Source organism: Cetorhinus maximus, chromosome 14 (genome assembly GCF_964194155.1).
Source record: "Cetorhinus maximus chromosome 14, sCetMax3.hap1.1, whole genome shotgun sequence".
Lineage (NCBI taxonomy): Eukaryota > Metazoa > Chordata > Chondrichthyes > Lamniformes > Cetorhinidae > Cetorhinus > Cetorhinus maximus.
Genome location: NC_135892.1, coordinates 9,352,151 through 9,370,086, shown reverse-complemented (window position 1 = coordinate 9,370,086; position 17,936 = coordinate 9,352,151). Strand labels below are relative to the sequence as shown.

At 41.8% G+C, this 17,936-nt stretch overlaps 1 protein-coding gene across 1 annotated transcript in view; it reads left to right on the top strand.

Moving 5' to 3' along the window:
• The window catches only part of LOC144689992 (protein sel-1 homolog 1-like), a 55,230-nt gene that overhangs the window by 24,005 nt on the left and 13,289 nt on the right, over window positions 1-17,936 (top strand). Inside the window, exons 7-10 of the mRNA XM_078557531.1 lie at window positions 551-705; window positions 1,915-1,971; window positions 15,040-15,108; window positions 16,163-16,240. Of these exons, the coding sequence (XP_078413657.1) occupies window positions 551-705; window positions 1,915-1,971; window positions 15,040-15,108; window positions 16,163-16,240 (359 nt within the window). The remainder of the gene's footprint in view (window positions 1-550; window positions 706-1,914; window positions 1,972-15,039; window positions 15,109-16,162; window positions 16,241-17,936) is intronic.

The window sequence follows — 17,936 nt, the reverse complement described above, 5'->3', positions numbered from 1 at the left end:
GAAGAAATGAAAAAATGTTGTCTGTCAGTATGCAAAAAATAACACACCTAGCTCATTACATGAGGAAATTACAGAGATTGGGAGCAGCAAAAACCATGGAATAATTTGAAAGCAAAAGATAATAATTTTAAATTCAAGGCATAGCTGAACTGGGAGCCAGTGTAGGTCAGCAAGCACAAGGGCGATGGGTGAATGGGACTTATGGCGAAATAGGATATAAGCAGCAGGATGATTATAGACATTTGTGTTCTTTTGATTATTGCTTTAAAGATTCATGAGGTGAGCTGAACATTAATTCGAGCGCTCCCTTAACTTCAGTCCTAAATCTCACTCCTAATAATTCCCTGATATTGACATTCTTACTATATAAACTTGTGTTATTACCAATAAAAATTAAAGCTTTTGCAGCCTTCAGCTGGTCGTTTTTAAGTTTTAAAATGAATAATACAAATGCTTTATCTCTCTGATACCTTTTAGTGCATCTTGTAGATTAGCAAAAAAGGATGGCACCCCATAAAATAGTAAATTCCTGTTTCCTACACACAAACAGTGGCAGATAAGGTTGCCCTCAGTGGAGAAATTCTAACTGAAAAGGTTAGATTGACAGAAAGGGCTGAAAATCTTAGCTCCAATGGTGAAATAATGGATGTAGATCTGTACCAGTACTACCAGTTTATAGCAGAGAAAGGAGATCTTCAGTCACAGGTATGAAACTGCACCTCCTGTTTTCTGTTAATTTTAGTTTTTAAAAACAGTAATTTATTACTTTATTAAGCAGATGTTACCAAACATTTTGAATAGATATTTCAAAACTTGAAGATTTTAATTTTTTTCTGATGCATAGCTTTGTATTGGGACCTACCTGAAAAGACTCTGGCAAACGTGCTTTTTGAAGTCCACAATCCCATATCTGTTTTTCCATATTAAACTTTTGCTGTAATCCCTTCATCATTTTCATAGAATGATTACAGCACAGAAGACCATTTGGTCCATCATGTCCATGTCAGCTCTCTTAAAGAGCAATGCAGCTGGTCCCACTCCCCTTAAAAGAAGTTTTGATGCTAATAATGGCCAACCTTCTTAATTCAATTTGCTTAAATTTGTATTATGCAACAATTATTAGTGCAAAAAGAGCTTTGACTTTAGCAGTAGACTGTAGTTTTTAATTGCTTGCCCAGATCTTATTGGCTTACTTTCACAAAAGGGAAGAGTCTTGTTTTTAGCAGTTTACGTTATGTAAAGTTTGTTCCAATAGCAGATATTTAATTCTTGTGATATTCTCCACTTGCCTGGATTAGTGCAGCTCCAACAACACCCAAGGAGCTGGACACTATCCAGGACAAACAGCCCACTTGATTGGCACCCCATCCACCACCTTAAACATTCACTCCTTCTACTACTGACGCACAGTGGCAGCAGTGTGTGCCATCTACAAAATGCACTGCAGCAACTCACCAACGGTCCTTATGCAGGACGTTCCAAACCCATGACCTCTACCATCTAGAAGGACAAGGGTAAAAGATACATGGGAACACCACCACCTGCAAGTTCCCCTTCAAGCCACACACCATCCTGACTTGGAACTATATTGTTGTTCCCTCACTACTCTTGGGCCAAAATCCTGGAACTCTCTCCCTAACAGCACCATGGGAGTATCCGCACCCCATGGACTTCAGCGGTTCATGAAAGTGGCTCACCACCACCTTCTCAAGTGCAATTATGGATGGGCAATAAATGATACATGCCAGCGATGCCCACATCTTGTGAAAGAATATTTATTTTTTAAAATCATGTATATTGTCTATTAAGAAACAAGTACTAAATCAGTAAAATTATTTACTTTTTACTTTTTCAGAATAGTCAGGTTTGCCTTTGTTGCAGTCTGAAATTGGTTAAAAATATATTCTCTCTTAGGTTGGCCTTGGTCAGCTACATCTAACAGGAGGCAAAGGAATAGAACAAGATTACGAGGTAGCTCTTTTGAAGCTATGGTATAGATAGATAGTAATGAAAGAAAAATGCAAATGTATACAAGAGTCAGTAAAGATACATTTTAAAGGAAAATACTTCATAAGTTCTGGATCAGTGTGAAATGAAAATCAGTGCTAAAATAAGAACCACAATTTTTAAATTGTGGTTTTCCTTTACCTATGTAACTTTATAATAACAGAGTATTTACAACCACAGAAACAGGCCATTCAGCCCAACAGGTTCATGCTGGTGTTTATGCTCCACATGAGCCTCTTCCCACCCTCTTCATCTAGCCCTATCAACAATACTCCTCTTCTTTTTTCCCGTATATGTTTATCTAGCTTTCCCCTTAACTACATCTGTGAAATTTGCCTCAACTACTCCCTGTGGTAGCGAGTTCCATGTTCTAACCACTCGGGGTAAAGAAGTTTCTCCTGAATTTTGAGTTCCTGAATGTGGGACCTTGCAGTGTTCACTGATAATGAAATCTACAATTGTACACATTAAAAAAAAATTGTTTTACTCTGGACTCTTCATTTTTTTTCCCATGCTAAAGTAATTTTTCTTCCCTTCTCCACCAGTTTCCTTTCTCTATTGGGAAACACTGCCTCCTTTTGATGGGCTTTGTCTTCCCACTGAACCATGTCCAAAAATTAATGTGGGAAATCAGGGTACTAGCCAGTAACCCAAAATTTTATTACTATTTATTATCATGTCTCTTTTTCCTTTTAAAAGACCTTTTTATTTTTTCACTGTTGACTAATTTATTGACCATCCTAGATGAAAAGAAAGAAGTTGCATTCATGTATCACTTTGTATGCTCACAGGGCGTCCTAAACTGTGTCAAGACAAATGAAGCACTGTAGAGGAACTGCCATTTGGTTGTGTATGAAACATGTAGCATTAGGGCATTCAGGATTGAAAGGGTTAATGTGTGGGACTGGAGAAACAGTACCCCTATATGATGGCAGAGACACATGACCAAGAGTCGAGAGGGAAAATGCTCACGGCTTAGACTGAGGGTGGTATTTTCCTGCGGCTTAGACTGAGGGTGGTATTTTCCTGTCCTAGCAGTGGCGGGCATCGTCATGAGAGAGATGGGAAAATTTGACATTTTGTCAATTGCCTTTTGGCCGCTCTCCAAATTTTCTTGTCCATCCACAATGATGCTCATCACTGGCAAGACCAGAAAATCCAGGCCCTTGTCTTGTATATCAATATATATTTAAGTTTATCCAAAAAAAACAGTTATAATTCAGACCTACCTAGTCTCAACAATTGTTCCTTAGCCAATCACAACCAACATACAACATGGTGGCTGCAGTGGTGGCAGCTGTGCAGGACCCCGAAACCTCCAAAAATCAACTTTAAAAGAAGTTTGCAAGTCTGACCTGATAAACAGCACCAAAACTGAAGACTTCGGTAAAGCAGTTCAAAATCTCCAAAAGAGCTGTAGTAGATGTGGAGGCAGAAAAATTAATGTTCTGCTTAGTGAGGGCTGCACCATAGCATGTGATGGCCCATGAAAAACTCCAATCCAGCAGCAGAGTCAGATAACCAAGCGACGATCAAGGAAAGGTGAGCAACCCTTGAGAAAAGGTCAAAAAATTCAAGTTAACGGTGCAATAAGCAGGCAGCACTGGGCAAATTCCATTATTAGTGAGCGCAGGTTTCGATACACCCCGCAGTCTGGTTCCGAGGCCAGCGCCATTGCACATGGCGACCACGAGGCAGCATTCGAAAAGGAATCGGCTGCTTAATCATGATTCCCCAGCGGGAGGAAAGCAGTGAACAAATAATAACTTCTAGCAATTAGTTTAAAAACTTTGCAAAGCTTAAGAACAATTACCAAAAAGGGTCAGCGAGCGCAGCGGGTATCAGTGAAAGGCTGGACACCACAGGAAAACTGCATTACTGCAACTGAAGTTTAAAAAGTCAAGGCAAATCTCTTAGAAACTTAAAGTAGCTATAGATTCCAAATTTGCATTACCTGAGAGATTTGGACATATGGAAGAACCTAATCAATCAGAATTGGGCACCAAGGAGGAAAGATTTTTAAGATTCCAAATTGCTTCCAGATTGGACAATAAGTCTGAGGCTGAACAAGTCAACACATTACTATACTCTATTGGAGCAATTGCGATGATGTTATAGCAAGACAAGGCATTAATGAAACATTAGACAAATTCAAAGAAGTCCTAAAAACCTTTGATAATTATTTTAATTTATGGAGTAACAAGATATTAGAAAGGGCTAAATTCAACAAAACGGTCCAGAAGCCAAGTGAAACAGCAGATGCCTTTATCAACGACCTGTATCAACTAACTGAAGGTTGCAAATATGGCGATCTTAAAACTGAGCTAATATGAGATCACATTGTAGCTGGTGTTACTGATGACACCCTATATGACCTAGTGCAATTCAGACTTAATTTTGGAGAAGGCAATAAAGTTGGTGGGACAAAGAGAGGCTCGTAGGAGCCATACTCAGAGGAGAAGAAATATCGTGGCTCAGAAAGCCCCCATTCATGGTACAGCTTATTAAACAAAAGAATGTTGAAGAAAATTCAGGGAAGAAGATACCTTATGGAACAAACGTTCAAGACACCATCAAACCATGCCCCACAGGCGCGAACAATGTCTTGCGAGCATTGCAGAATGATTTCACAGCAAAAGGTTTGGACACTTTGGGAAGATGTGCAGAACTAAAACCTCTAAATATATAGAGGATAGGAAGAAAATCTTTGGACACAAGGCCATCAATGAAATTGAGGAATCTGAACAAGAAGAGTAACAAAACTGTTTCCTGGATGAGATCAAAGATCCCAAATACACGTTCTGGAATGCAGATATTTGTGACAAAGGATATATCACTAATTTCAAATTGGGTACAGGAGCAAGTGTAACACAATGCCTGAAGCCAACTTCAACCCAGTTATGTGGTCCAGGAAGGATCAAGCTACAGGTCAAAGGTACGTTGCAGGCAACGCTCCAATACAAGAACAAACATTCCGGGAATGCTTTCACAGCAAAAGGTTTGGACACTTTGGGAAGATTTGCAGAACTAAAACCTCCATATAAACAGCTGGAGAAGGAATGGATGACTGCCAGGCAGTCTAAGAGAACCAGGCAGGTAGTGGAGGAGTCCCCTAAGTCTATCCTGCTTGGTAATCGGTTTTCCATTTTGGATGCTGAGGAGGACGATGGTTCCTCAGGGGAGTGCAACCAGAGCCAAGCCTATGGCACCATAGGCGGCTCAGCTGTATGGGGGGGAGGGGGAAGAAGAATGGAAGGGCAATAGTGATAGGGGATTCCCTAGCCAGGGGATCAGACAGGCATTTCTTCGGCAATGAACATGACTCCAGGATGGTGTGTTGCCTCCCTGGTGCCAGGGTCAAGGATGTCACAGAGCGGCTGCAGTATATCCTTCGGGAGGAGGGGGATCAGCCAGAAGCTGTGGTCCACATTGGTACCAACGACATAGGTAGGAAGAGGGATGAGGTTCTGAAAGCAGATTTCAGGGAGTTAGGAAGGAAATTAAAAAACAGGACCTCAAGAGCAGTAATCTCAGGATTACTCCCAGTGCCACTTGCTAGTGAGCATAGGAATAGGAGGATAGATCGATTAAATACACGGCTGGAGAACCGGTGTAGGAGGGAGGGCATCAGATTTCTGAGGCACTGGGACTGGTTCTGGGGCAGGCGGGACCTATTCAAGCTGGATGGGTTACATCTTAATAGGACTGAGACTGATATACTCACAGGGAGATTTGCTAGTGCTGTTGGGATGGGTTTAAATTAGTTTGTCAGGGAGGTGGGAACCTGAGGGGTGGCCCAAATTGGAAGAAAATAAAGTTGGTAACAGGAAGAAGCAGTGAGACCAGAAGGCAAGAGAAACAAAGCAGAGCATTGAGTATGCTTCGAATGCGGAATGATGTAAAAAAGACAAAGTTAAGGGCAATCTACCTGAATGAGTACAGCATTCATAATAAGGTAGAAGATCTAAAGGTACAAACAGAGGTAAATAAGTATGATTATAACTGCCATTACGGAAGATGAGAGAAACATGTAGCATGGGCAATACAGTAATCATGGATGACTACAATCTGCATATTGACTGAGTAAACCAATTGAGCACTAATGCTGTGGAAGACGAGCTCCTGGAGTGTGTTAGGGATGTTTTTCTAAAGCAGTATGTTGAGGAGCCAATTAGAGGACAGACTAAAACAGAATTACCTGGAAAAACTCAGCAGGTCTGGCAGCATCGGTGGAGAAGAAAACAGTTGATGTTTCAAGTCCTCATGACCCTTCGGCAGAACTGAAGTATGGTTAGGAGAGAGGTGAAATATAAGCTGGTCTAAGGTGGGGGGTGGGGGGAGAGAGAAGCTGAGGGTGGGGTGATTGTAGGGATAAGCAAGCAGTGATAGGAGCAGATAATCAAAAGATGTCACAGACAAAAGGATCAAAGAGGTGTTGAAGGTGGTGTTAGATCCAGTATTATGTAACGAAAAAGGGCTAATGAATAATCTTGTTGTAAAAGAACCTTTAGGGATGAGTGGCCACAATACAATAGAATTTTACATTATGTTTGAAAGTGAGGTAGTTCACTCTGAAGCAAGGGTGTTAAAGTTGAATAAAGGAAATTATGAAGGCATGAGGGACAAATTGGCTGAGGCGAATTAGGAAAATACATTAAAAGGTGTGACTGTACAATGGATAGTCTTCAAAGGACAAATACATAGCTTACAGCACCTATACATTCCTTCAAGGCGCAAAAACCAAAAAAAGTCAGTCATCCGTGGCTGACAAAGGAAATTAAGGATTGAAGAAGATTAAAAGAAAAGGCTTATAAAGTTGCCAGAAGTAGTAGTAAACCTGAGAATTGGGAGGTTTTTAAAATACAGCAAAGGGAGACCAAGAAACTGGTAAAGAAATAGAATATATATAAAGAATAGAATATGAATTTAATCTGGCAAAAAACATAAAAACGGACTGTAAAAAGGTGTGTAAAAAGGAAACGTTTGGCTAAGACAAATGTGGGTCCATCACAGGCAGAGTCAGGAGAATTTAGAATGGGGAATAGAGAGATGGTAAAGAAACTAAATGATTACTTTGTGTCTGTTTTCATTGAGGAAGATACAGGAAATCTCCCAGAATTAGAGATCCAAGGGACTAAGGAGAATGAGGAGTTGCAGGAAATTAGTATAAGTAAGAAGGTTGTATTGGAGAAATTAAAGGGACTGAAAGTTGATAAGTCCCCAGAACCTGATATTCTGCGTCCCAGAGTGTTGAAAGAGGTTGCTATAGAGATAGTGGATGCATTGGTGATCATTTTCCAAAATTCTATAGATTCTGGAATGATTCCTGAAGATTGGAAGGTAACAAATGTCACCCCACTATTTAAGAAGGGAGGAAGAGAGAAAACAGGGAACTACAGACCTGTTGGCCTTACATCAGTAGTAGAGAAAATGCTAGAATCTATTATAAAGGATGTGATAAATGGATACTTGGATAATCATGATCTGATTGGGCATAGTCAGCATGGATTTGCAAATGGGAAATCATGTTTGATGAGCTTGTTGGAGCTTTTTGAGGATGTTACTAACAAACTTGATAGAGTCGATGGACGTAGTATACTTGGATTTTCAGAAGGCTCTTGATAAAGTCCCCCACAGGAGGTTGATTAGCAAAATAAAAGCACATGGGATAGGAGGCAATATGCTGTCATGGATTAAGGATTGGCTAACAGGCAGAAAACAGAGAGTAGGAATAAACGGGTCATTCTCATGTTGGCAGGCTGTGACTAGTGGGGTACTGCAAAGATCAGTACTTGGGCCCCAGCTGTTCACAATATATATCAATGATTTGGACGTGGGAACCAAATGTAATATTTCCAAGTTCGTGGGTGACACAAAACTAGGCAGGAATGTGTGTTGTGAGGAAGATGTAAAACGGCTACAGGAGGATTTGGACAGACTTAATGAGTGGGCAAGAACATGGCAGATGGAATATAATGTGGAAAAATGTGAGGTTATCCACTTTGGTAGAAGGAACAGATGTTCAGAGTATTTCCTAAATGGTAAGAGATTAGAAAGTGTAGATGTACAAAAGGACCTGGGTGTCCTTGTCCATGAGTCACTGAAAGCTAACATGCAGGTGCAGCAGGCAATTAGGAAGGCTAATGGAATGTTAGCCTTTATCGCAAGAGGATTCGAGTACAGGAGTAGTGAAGTCTTGCTTCAAATGTATAGAAGTTTGGTTAGACCGCACCTGGAGTACTGTGTGTAGTTTTGATCCCCTTACCTCAGAAAGAATATTATTGCCATAGAGGGAGTGCAATGAAGGTTCACCAGACTTGTTCTAGGGATGGCGGGACTGACTTATGAAGAGGGATTGGGAAAACTGGGCCTGTATTCTCTAGAGTTTTGAAAAATGAGAGGTGATCTCATTGAAACCTGCAAAATACTTAAAGGAATAGACAGGGTAGATGCAGGTAAGATGTTTTCCCTGGTTGGAGAGTCTAAAACCAGGGGACACAATTTCATAATAAGGGAAAGCCACTTACGACCGAGATGAGGAGAAATTTCTTTACTCAGAGGGTTGTGAATCTTTGGAATTCTGTACCCCAGAGGGCCGTGGAAGCTCAGTCATTGAGTATGGTGTTCTGATGGTTGATGGTTTTCTGATTAACAATAATGTAGAGGGCTATGGGGATAGTATGGGTAAAAGGCATTGAAGCGTTCGATCAGCCATGATCGTAATGAATGACGGAGCAGGCTCGATGGACTGAATGGCTTTCTCCTGTTCCTATGTTCCTTGATACAGGAAACGTTGTAACTCCTTCACAATCAGGAATTCTCTCTTCTAAGTCGAAAAGCCTTTGTCAACCTCAATCTCATCTCATCTCAAAAGCTGAGGAAATCAGCCAGCAAGGATCTAGGTCTGACTTCAAAAAGGATTTTCTGAAACTAATCACTGGACTGGGAAGACTGAAAACTGAGTACAGCATAACGTTGAGGAAAGATGCTAAACGTGTGTGTCTTTTCACACCTAGGAAGATACCACATTCACTGATGAAGCAGGTTCAATTGCAACTAGAAGAGATGGTCAAGTTGGGAGTCATCTGTCCTGTCACTAAGCCTACAAAGTAGTGCTTTGGAATGGTTCCGGTTCCTAAACCAAACCGATCCCTTTGTATTTGTGTGGACTTGACTCAACTTAATAAGGCTGTAGCAAGGGAAATTCACCTGGTTTCCTGTGGATGACAGCTTGACTAAGCTGTCCAAGAGTACAATGACCTCAAAACTGGATGTCAATAGTGGCTTTTGGCAGGTGCCGTTGGATGAAAAATCTAAATTGTTAACAACCTTTATTACTGTATTCAACAGATTTTGCTTTAATCGTTTACCGTTTGGCATAACCTCAGCACCTGAAATTTTTCAACGATCTTGCAGGGTCTTAAAGACGTAATATACTACATGAATAATACCCTTGTCCACGGAGCAACCACCGAGAAACATGACCTGAAATTTAAAGCAGTTTTGAACTGTCTGCAGGAAGAAGGCCTGACACTTAACGATAAGTGTGAATTCTCCAAAATATCCATCTGATTTTTAGGCCACGTTGTGAGTAGTACGGGCATAATGGCAGACTTGCAAAAATCAGGGGCCATCAGTGAATTTCCAATCCCCGCATCAATCCTGGATCTTCAGCAATTCCTTGGTATGGTAATTCAGCTGGTAAAATTCCTACCGAACCGAGCACAATTCATGGAGCCCTTGAGAGACCTATTGGAGAAGGCTGAGGCATGGTGTTGGGTCACTGAGAGCAGGCATTCCATCAGATTAAAAACATTTTGCTCTCACCAGATATCTTAACTCATTATGGCCTGTCTGTACCAAGTACGATTGCTGCTGATGCCTTATCTACAGTCCTGTTTCAAGAAAAACCAAATAGGTGCCATAGACCAGTCTATCAACATTTCTTGGGCACTATCCGACACAGAAATGAGATACGCATTTAGAGAGAAAGAGGCTCTCGCAGTCACATGGGCTTGTGAGAAATTCTCCGACTATATCATTGAGTGAAAAGTCGTCATTGAGACAGACCACAAACCCTTAGTGCAGAAATTGGCAAAGTCCATTATCGGGTGGGGAAAGCGGTATTTGACCCACCGACGGCAATGGCGGCTTTATCCGCAGTATCGTGCAGCACTTTGATTAAAAAATGCACGGGCATGGGTTTCACGTCAGATCACTGGCCTCTGATTCGCCCAGCTCGCAGTCACCTCAGGTCTTTGTTAACTCTGTCTTTCTCTCCACAGACGCTGTCAGACCTGCTGAGTTTTTCTGGCAATTTTTGTTTTTATTTCAGATTTCCAGCATCCGCAGTATTTTGCTTTTATCTTAATGTTTTGCCATTAGCCCAGCGATTTCCTTCCCCACCACCACATGTGTTTGTGCTCAAACGTCAGTCAGTGCTGCCATGACCCCTCAGGCACTGTCACCCTTGCCCCAAGGTTGCCTTCTCCCCACACTTCTCCCCAGCACTAAAGCCCTTGCCCCGAGGTTGCCTTCTTCCCCTTCTCCCTGGCACTGTTGCCCTTGCCCCAAGGTTGCTTTCTCACACTTCCCCCTTTGTACTGTCGCCCTTGCCCCGGCACCACAAGCCAGCCATGAAGAAACCGCTGTGCAGACTTGCCTGTTTCCCCTCTGAATCCACAGAGCCGCTGAGATCATCGTGAGCGCTGCGTAAAGTTGTACGCACTCACCTCCGAGTCCCTCTCAAAGTTGAGGTTGCCAGGTTCACACCTTTTAAAGGCAGCTGTAAATCACACCATTGTGAAATCACGCCGATGGGGGATGATTCTGGTGTGTGGCCGCAATAGTTATATGCAAATTTATTACAATTAAGTTCCTGACGCTCGACAGCTAGAAACACAGCCCGCCATTGACCGGGGAGGGGACAATCACAAACTGGATTTATGTCGTCAGGAAACGTGACTTCCTTGTCTCATTACTGGACAAACGGAACTCGCCAGAATGCCGCCGAGAATCCAGAGTTTCCGCTTGAGATTAATGCGCTTCATTTACAAAACAGTGTATGTCCAGGACAAGCTACAAACGACAGCAGAAACACTGTCCAAAGCCACTGTCTACCGTCCTGCACCACATGATGCCAACCTAGCAAAAGAGATCGAGTCCTATTCTCAGTTCGTGGCAGCCAAATTGCCAGTGAGCTCAAAAAAGCGACAGCAAATACGCCAAGAGCAGATGCATTCACATTCGTCAATACTGCATGCAAGGTTGGCCACAACAGCATCCCAGTGGAATGGTAATGAAAATATACTTTGAACAAAGGAATCACTTTACCATAACAAAAACAAAAATACCTGGAAAAACTCAGCAGGTCTGACAGCATCTGCGGAGAGGAACACAGTTAACGTTTCGAGTCCGTATGACTCTTCAACAGAACTAAGGAAAAATAGAAAAGAGGTGAAATACAAGCTGGTTTAAGGGGGAGTGGGACAAGTAGAGCTGGATAGAGGGCCAATGATAGGTGGAGATGACCAAAAGATGTCATAGACAAAAGGACAAAGAGGTGTTGAAGGTGGTGATATTAGCTAAGAAATGTGCTAATGGTGACATTAAGGGTAGAAAGCAGGACGAGCAAGGTACAGATAGCCCTAGTGGGGGTGGGGTGGGGGGAAGAGATCGAAATAGGCTAAAAGGCAAAGATAAAACAATAGATGAAAATACATTTAAAAATAATGGAAATAGGTGGGAAAAGAAAAATCTATATAAATTATTGGAAAAAAGGGGGATCGGAAAGGAGGTGGGGATGGAGGAGAGAGTTCATGATCTAAAATTGTTGAACTCAATATTCAGTCCAGAAGGCTGTAAAGTGCCTAGTCGGAAGATGAGGTGCTGTTCCTCCAGTTTGCGTTGAGCTTCACTGGAACAATGCAGCAAGCCAAGGACGGACATGTGGGCATGAGAGCAGGGTGGAGTGTTGAAATGACAAGCGACAGGGAGGTCTGGGTCATACTTGCGGACAGACCGAAGGCGTTCCGCAAAGCGGTCACCCAGTCTACGTTTGGTCTCTCCAATGTAGAGGAAACCGCATTGGGAGCAGCGAATGCAGTAGACTAAATTGAGGGAAGTGCAAGTGAAATGCTGCTTCACTTGAAAGGAGTGTTTGGGCCCTTGGACGGTGAGGAGAGGGGAAGTAAAGGGGCAGGTGTTGCACCTTCTGCGGTTGCATGGGAAGGTGCCATGGGAGGGGGTTGTGGTGTAGGGGATGATGGAGGAGTGGACCAGGGTGTCCCAGAGGGAACGATCCCTGTGGAATGCCGCTAGGGGGGGTGAAGGGAAGATGTGTTTGGTGGTGGCATCATGCTGGAGTTGGCAGAAATGGCGGAGGATGATCCTTTGAATGCGGAGGCTGGTGTGGTGATAAATGAGGACAAGGGTGACCCTATCATAGTTCTGGGAGGGAGAGGAAGGTGTGAGGGCGGATGCGCGGGAGATGGGCCGGACACGGTTGAGGGCCATGTCAACCACCGTGGGTGGAAAACCTCAGTTAAGGAAGAAGGAAGACATGTCAGAGGAACTGTTTTTGAAAGTGGCATCATCAGAACAGATGCGACGGAGGCGAAGAAACTGAGAGAATGGGTCCTCACAGGAAGTGGGGTGTGAGGAGCTGTAGTCGAGGTGGCTGTGGGAGTCAGTAGGCTTGTAATGAATATTGGTGGACAGTCACCAGAAATTGAGACAGAAAGGTCAAGGAAGGGAAAGGAAGTGTCAGAGATGGACCATGTGAAAATGATGGAGGGGTGGAAATTGGAAGCAAAATTAATAAATTTTTCCGGGTCCAGACGAGTCATTCAATTCCCTACCAGACCATGGGAACATCTGGGAATGGATCTATTTATGTAATTGTCCAAAGGGATGACAATCAACAACAATCCTATTTAATACATACCCCAGAAGACACGATAAGAAGGAACAGGAGAAATCTTATCCTTATTCCTCAAGGAGAACCACCCATCATACATTTTGAAGAATCTGATGTTGAATCACAAACTGACAATGCACCAGATATTGCAACTCTTACTGAAGATCAACCAAGTCCAAGAAAAGAAGTCCATAGAGAGACTACTGATCTTCCAAATCTGACAAGAACACGATCAGGGTGAGTCATGAAACCTCCTGACAGATTGAATCTATGAAGTCAGAGACTTGGTGGGGAGATGGGGTAGTATGTAAGTAGAAATGTAAAATATATATGAACGAAGATTTGGGGAGAGATGTAGCATTAGGGAGTTCAGAGTTGAAAGGGTTAATATATGGGACTGAGAAATGCCCACATGATGATATAAGACACACATGACCAAAAGTCGAGAGGGAGAATGCTCACGCCTTAGACTGAATCTTGTATGTCTGCTTATAGTTATGTTTATTGTCCAGACATACCTATGTCTCAGCAATCATTCCTTAGCAAATGACAACCAACATACAACAAAACACAGCATCCAATTTGCACACAACAATGTCCTACAAACAACAAACGAGAGAAATGACCAGTTAATCGGTTTGGTAGAGTCATCGGGGGAAGAAATGTTGGACAGGGCCTTAATTTAAGACCTGAAAGATGGCACTCCCTTTGTAGTGCACTGAAAAGATAGCCTAGGTTATGCAGTCAAATTCAGTGGAGTTTGAACACAAATCCTCTGACTCAGAAGCTACTAACCAATTCAAATAACAGTCAATTACCCTCTGTGAACAGTTGAGGCTGATTGCTTGAAGTTGATCACTGTTTACGAAGTGACATCGGAAACACAATGCAGATGGCAGGATTTCCCAATTACATTGTTAAGGGAAACAACAACAATTTTCATTTTTATTTTTCTAAATTAATTTTATGGGATGTGGGCGTCGCTGGCTAGGCCAGCATTTATTGCCCATCCCTAATTGCCCTTGAGAAGGTGGTGGTGAGCTGCCTTCTTGAGCCGCTGCAGTCCCTGCAGTGTAGGTATACACACAGTGCTGTTAGGGACAGAGTTCCAGGATTTTGATCCAGCGACAGTGTAGGAACGGCGATATATTTCCAAGTCAGGATGGTGAATGGTTTGGAGGGGAACTTCCAGGTGGTGGTGTTCCCATCTATCTGCTTCTCTTGTCCTTCTAAGTGGTAGTGGTCTTGGGTTTGGAAGGTGCTGCCTAAGGAGCCTTGGTGAGTTTCTGTAGTGCATCTTGTAGATGGTACACACTGCTGCCACTGTGTGTCGGTGGTGGAGGGAATGAATGTTTCTGGCTGTGGTGCCAATCAAGTGGGCTGCTTTGTCCACTTGATTGGCATCACTTGAGTAGCAACTTTAAAGTATCAAAACATCCCAAGGTGCTGCACAGGAGAGTTATCAAACAAACTGACTCTGAGTCACATAAGGAGATATTAAGGCAGATGTCCAAAAGCTTGGTCAAAAATGTAGGTTTTAAGGAGCATTTTAAAGGACAAAAAAGAGGTAGCGAGGCGGACAGGTTTATGGAGGAAATTCCAAAGCTGTAGGCATTGCAACCAATGGGGTAGCGATTAAAATCAGGGATCCTCAAGAGGTGACCAAGCCATTCCAACCAGAAGATTCAATTTCCAGTCTGTGCCGAAATAGCTGGTGTGGCACTCGAGAGCTGTAACTGACTTCAAACCTTTCTGCTGCAGGGAGGGGAAAATCAGCAAGGGCTCCTGGTCACCATCCAGAGACCTTTACTGAAAAGTGTGGACATGTGGATGTGCATTGAGGATGGGATCGTGTTTGGCTATGAACCTATCAAGGCTCAAAACATGAAGGATGGTTAGCTGGCTGAGCTACTGGAGGGTCATCTGCACTTGTAGAAATGTAAGTGTCAGTGTCTCCAAGAGAGAGGGGAAGAAAAATGCTGGGTGAAAAAACATTTTGTAAATGTGCTACTCCAGCTTTAGGACTCATACACAGGTTTAATTACAGATAGACTTTATAGATGCAACAAGATTTTTGTAATAAACTTAGTAAACTATTTTCTCTTTTTCCCTAGAAAGCTTTCTACTACTTATCGAAAGCTGCTCAGGGCGGCAGTACAAATGCCTTGGGCTTTTTGGGAAAGGTAATAGTATTATGGGTTTGAACAACTGGTCTTTATTTGGCCTTTTGGATCAACAAAATTTTCATCTTAATTGTTAATATAATCTAAAACTAATTTGTGATACAGATCATGGTTACATAATTCACTTTTCGACTTTTGAGAAATTATTGAATGTTTGTAAAGCAGTGTAAAGGTATTTTAGACAGCAATACATAATCAATCATGCATATTTGCTACTGAGCCTGTAAAATTATCTGTCCCGATCTGCAGTATTTTAGCATATTACCAGAAACAAACCAAACCAGACAATATAATGAGAGTTGAATCCCATGCGATATTGCACACCCCCCCATAGAGGGCAGAAAATGATGATTTAAGGTAAAATGGAATATCAACCATGTGTCATTCAAACTGACTTCATTTTAAGTGATTGATAAAATTAAAGGATAGTTTGCTTCCAGCAATACCTAAAATGGAAAATCATAGGCAGGGCTGCGGCCATCAGTTTTTTAAAAAAAAAGAACCAACTGAATTACTGAATGTCTTAGAAATGCAGAGGACGACAGAAAACTCAAAAATTCGTTAACACTGCTTCCGTTTCACACAAGTTGGCCAACTGTGTTTAGGAAAACCCAGTCTACATGCAAGGCCTTGAAGAGACCATGGAGCTTATTATACTCCAGAAAGCCAGGTATTGAAGGATAGAAGTGGAGACAATTTTTATACACTTTTTTAAGCATTTATTTACGGAGACACATATTACAAACATGCACCTCTGAACCCAACAGCCACAGTTTCAGTTTGTTTCTATTTATACGAGCACAAGTGAATCCCCAGTTAATGCCCTCCATCTGCAAACAATTAATATACAATTAACACGATCTGTCATCAAAAAGGTACCTTTTTAAAAAATACTTAGCTGATTGTGTTTCCCCCTCCTCCACATTAAAACTTTAGCCCACCATTGGTCGCTGCCTGTCCCCAAATCCAATCGTTGCCTCACTCCCTAACCCCTCAATGTTTAATTATCTTGAATGAAGAAGCATTTTAATTTAACTGTAACTTTATTTTCTAGATGTATTCTGAAGGGAATGAACTTGTGCCTCAGAACAATGAAACTGCCCTCATGTACTTTAGAATGGCAGCTGAAAGGGTAAGCCATGCAAAATGTTCACATATAAATGTGCAATTCAGCTTCAAGTCTGATGGAAATGAATTTGATCATCAACTTTCTAATGTATGCAGCCACTAAAGTCTGAACTATAACCATGAATATTAAATAACAGTCGTAATGGCAGTAAATATATTCTTCTAAGTTAGCCATAAAACGTGGTTTGAGGTGTGTCTCTGTCGAGAATCTGGTTAAGGACAGTTGAGAACCAAAGCTGTGGAAGTCCGTCTCTTGTAGACACACTTCTGATTTGTTTCATGTGCAGCAATGATATTGATTTCCATTGCTGACAGGGCATTTGTGGACTTATTAAATTGTTTTATCAATCAATTTTCTTTATCTCACTGCTTACAATAGTGGAGGATGTCAGGAAAGAGAGGGAGAAGGAAGAGCACAGAAACGTTGGTCTTTTCTCATCCCTCTCCTGATTTGCGTCTGCAGGTTGTTTTTAAATGTGGCATTGTGGAGTGAAATTGGGGTGAGGGTTACAAATATATTGCAGGCAGGACCTTAAAGCTCTGGGTATAGCTCTGATTACAAGGTATTTGGTCAAGTTATTCATCCCCCAACGATATTGTGACAGTTGGTAACAGGACAAGGCTTGCTCGTGCTTATCCAGATCAACATATTTATGAAGAACAAAAAATCTCAGAACTGTACTTTGAAATGCAGTTAGATTTCTACAGCTCCTTTCATACATGGAAGAATCAGGAGTAACTTATTTACCTCAAGCTTGATTCTAATGTGAACCATGCTATTGTGATGTTTGTGTTTAATGTTTATGCTTTTTTGTAAAAGGACATTTTAGTTAAAAAGAATTGTTATATAAAACCTGCTAGTAGGGTGTGCTATGTCCCAGATGTATTGCTCTCTGGTGGAGAATAAGGAATAAAGGAACCTTCTGTTTTTCATACAGGAAGTTGGAGTTCAGAAGCAGATAGCTGTGTGTGTATTCTTAATTGTTAAGAAGTGACAAAACACTTCAAATGGCGATGAGGATGGGCTCATCATTATTAGGGACTTTAGAGGCTTTTGATCCAGCTACTATGGACTTTGTAGTTTATGTCGAGCAAATGGAACAGTTTTTCATTGCGCATGAGATTGAAGAGGAAAAGCAGACCTCAGTGTTTCTTACAGTCATCGGAATGAACAATTTCACTTTACTGAGAAATCTCATTGCTCCTGACAAGCTAGCAGATAAAAAACTCTCTTGTGGAGAATAAGGAATAAAGGAACCTTCTATTTTTCATACAGGAAGTTGGAGTTCAGAAGCAGATAACTGTGTGTGTATTCTTAATTGTTAAGAAGTGACAAAACACTTCAGCTACCATAAGGTGTAATGAAGGCGAATAGTGCAGATGCATTTAAGACAAAGCTAGATAAGCACATGAGGGAGAAAGGAATAAAAGGATATGCTGATAGGGTGAGATGATAAGGGATGGGGAGCATAAACACTGGCATGGAGCTTTTGGGCCAAATGACTTGTTTCTGTGCTGTAAGTACAAGGTAACTTTTGTGAGACATGGCTCTTCATTTAACCGAGTCCCTTGTTATTCCTCCAAAGTACACCCCCAACTCTGTTCAGACTTGGCTCCTCTGGCTAACTGAAAGCGCAAGCAAGCTGCTTTTAAGATATAAACTCATATATTTGATATGACCAGTACCCTGAGGTCACCCC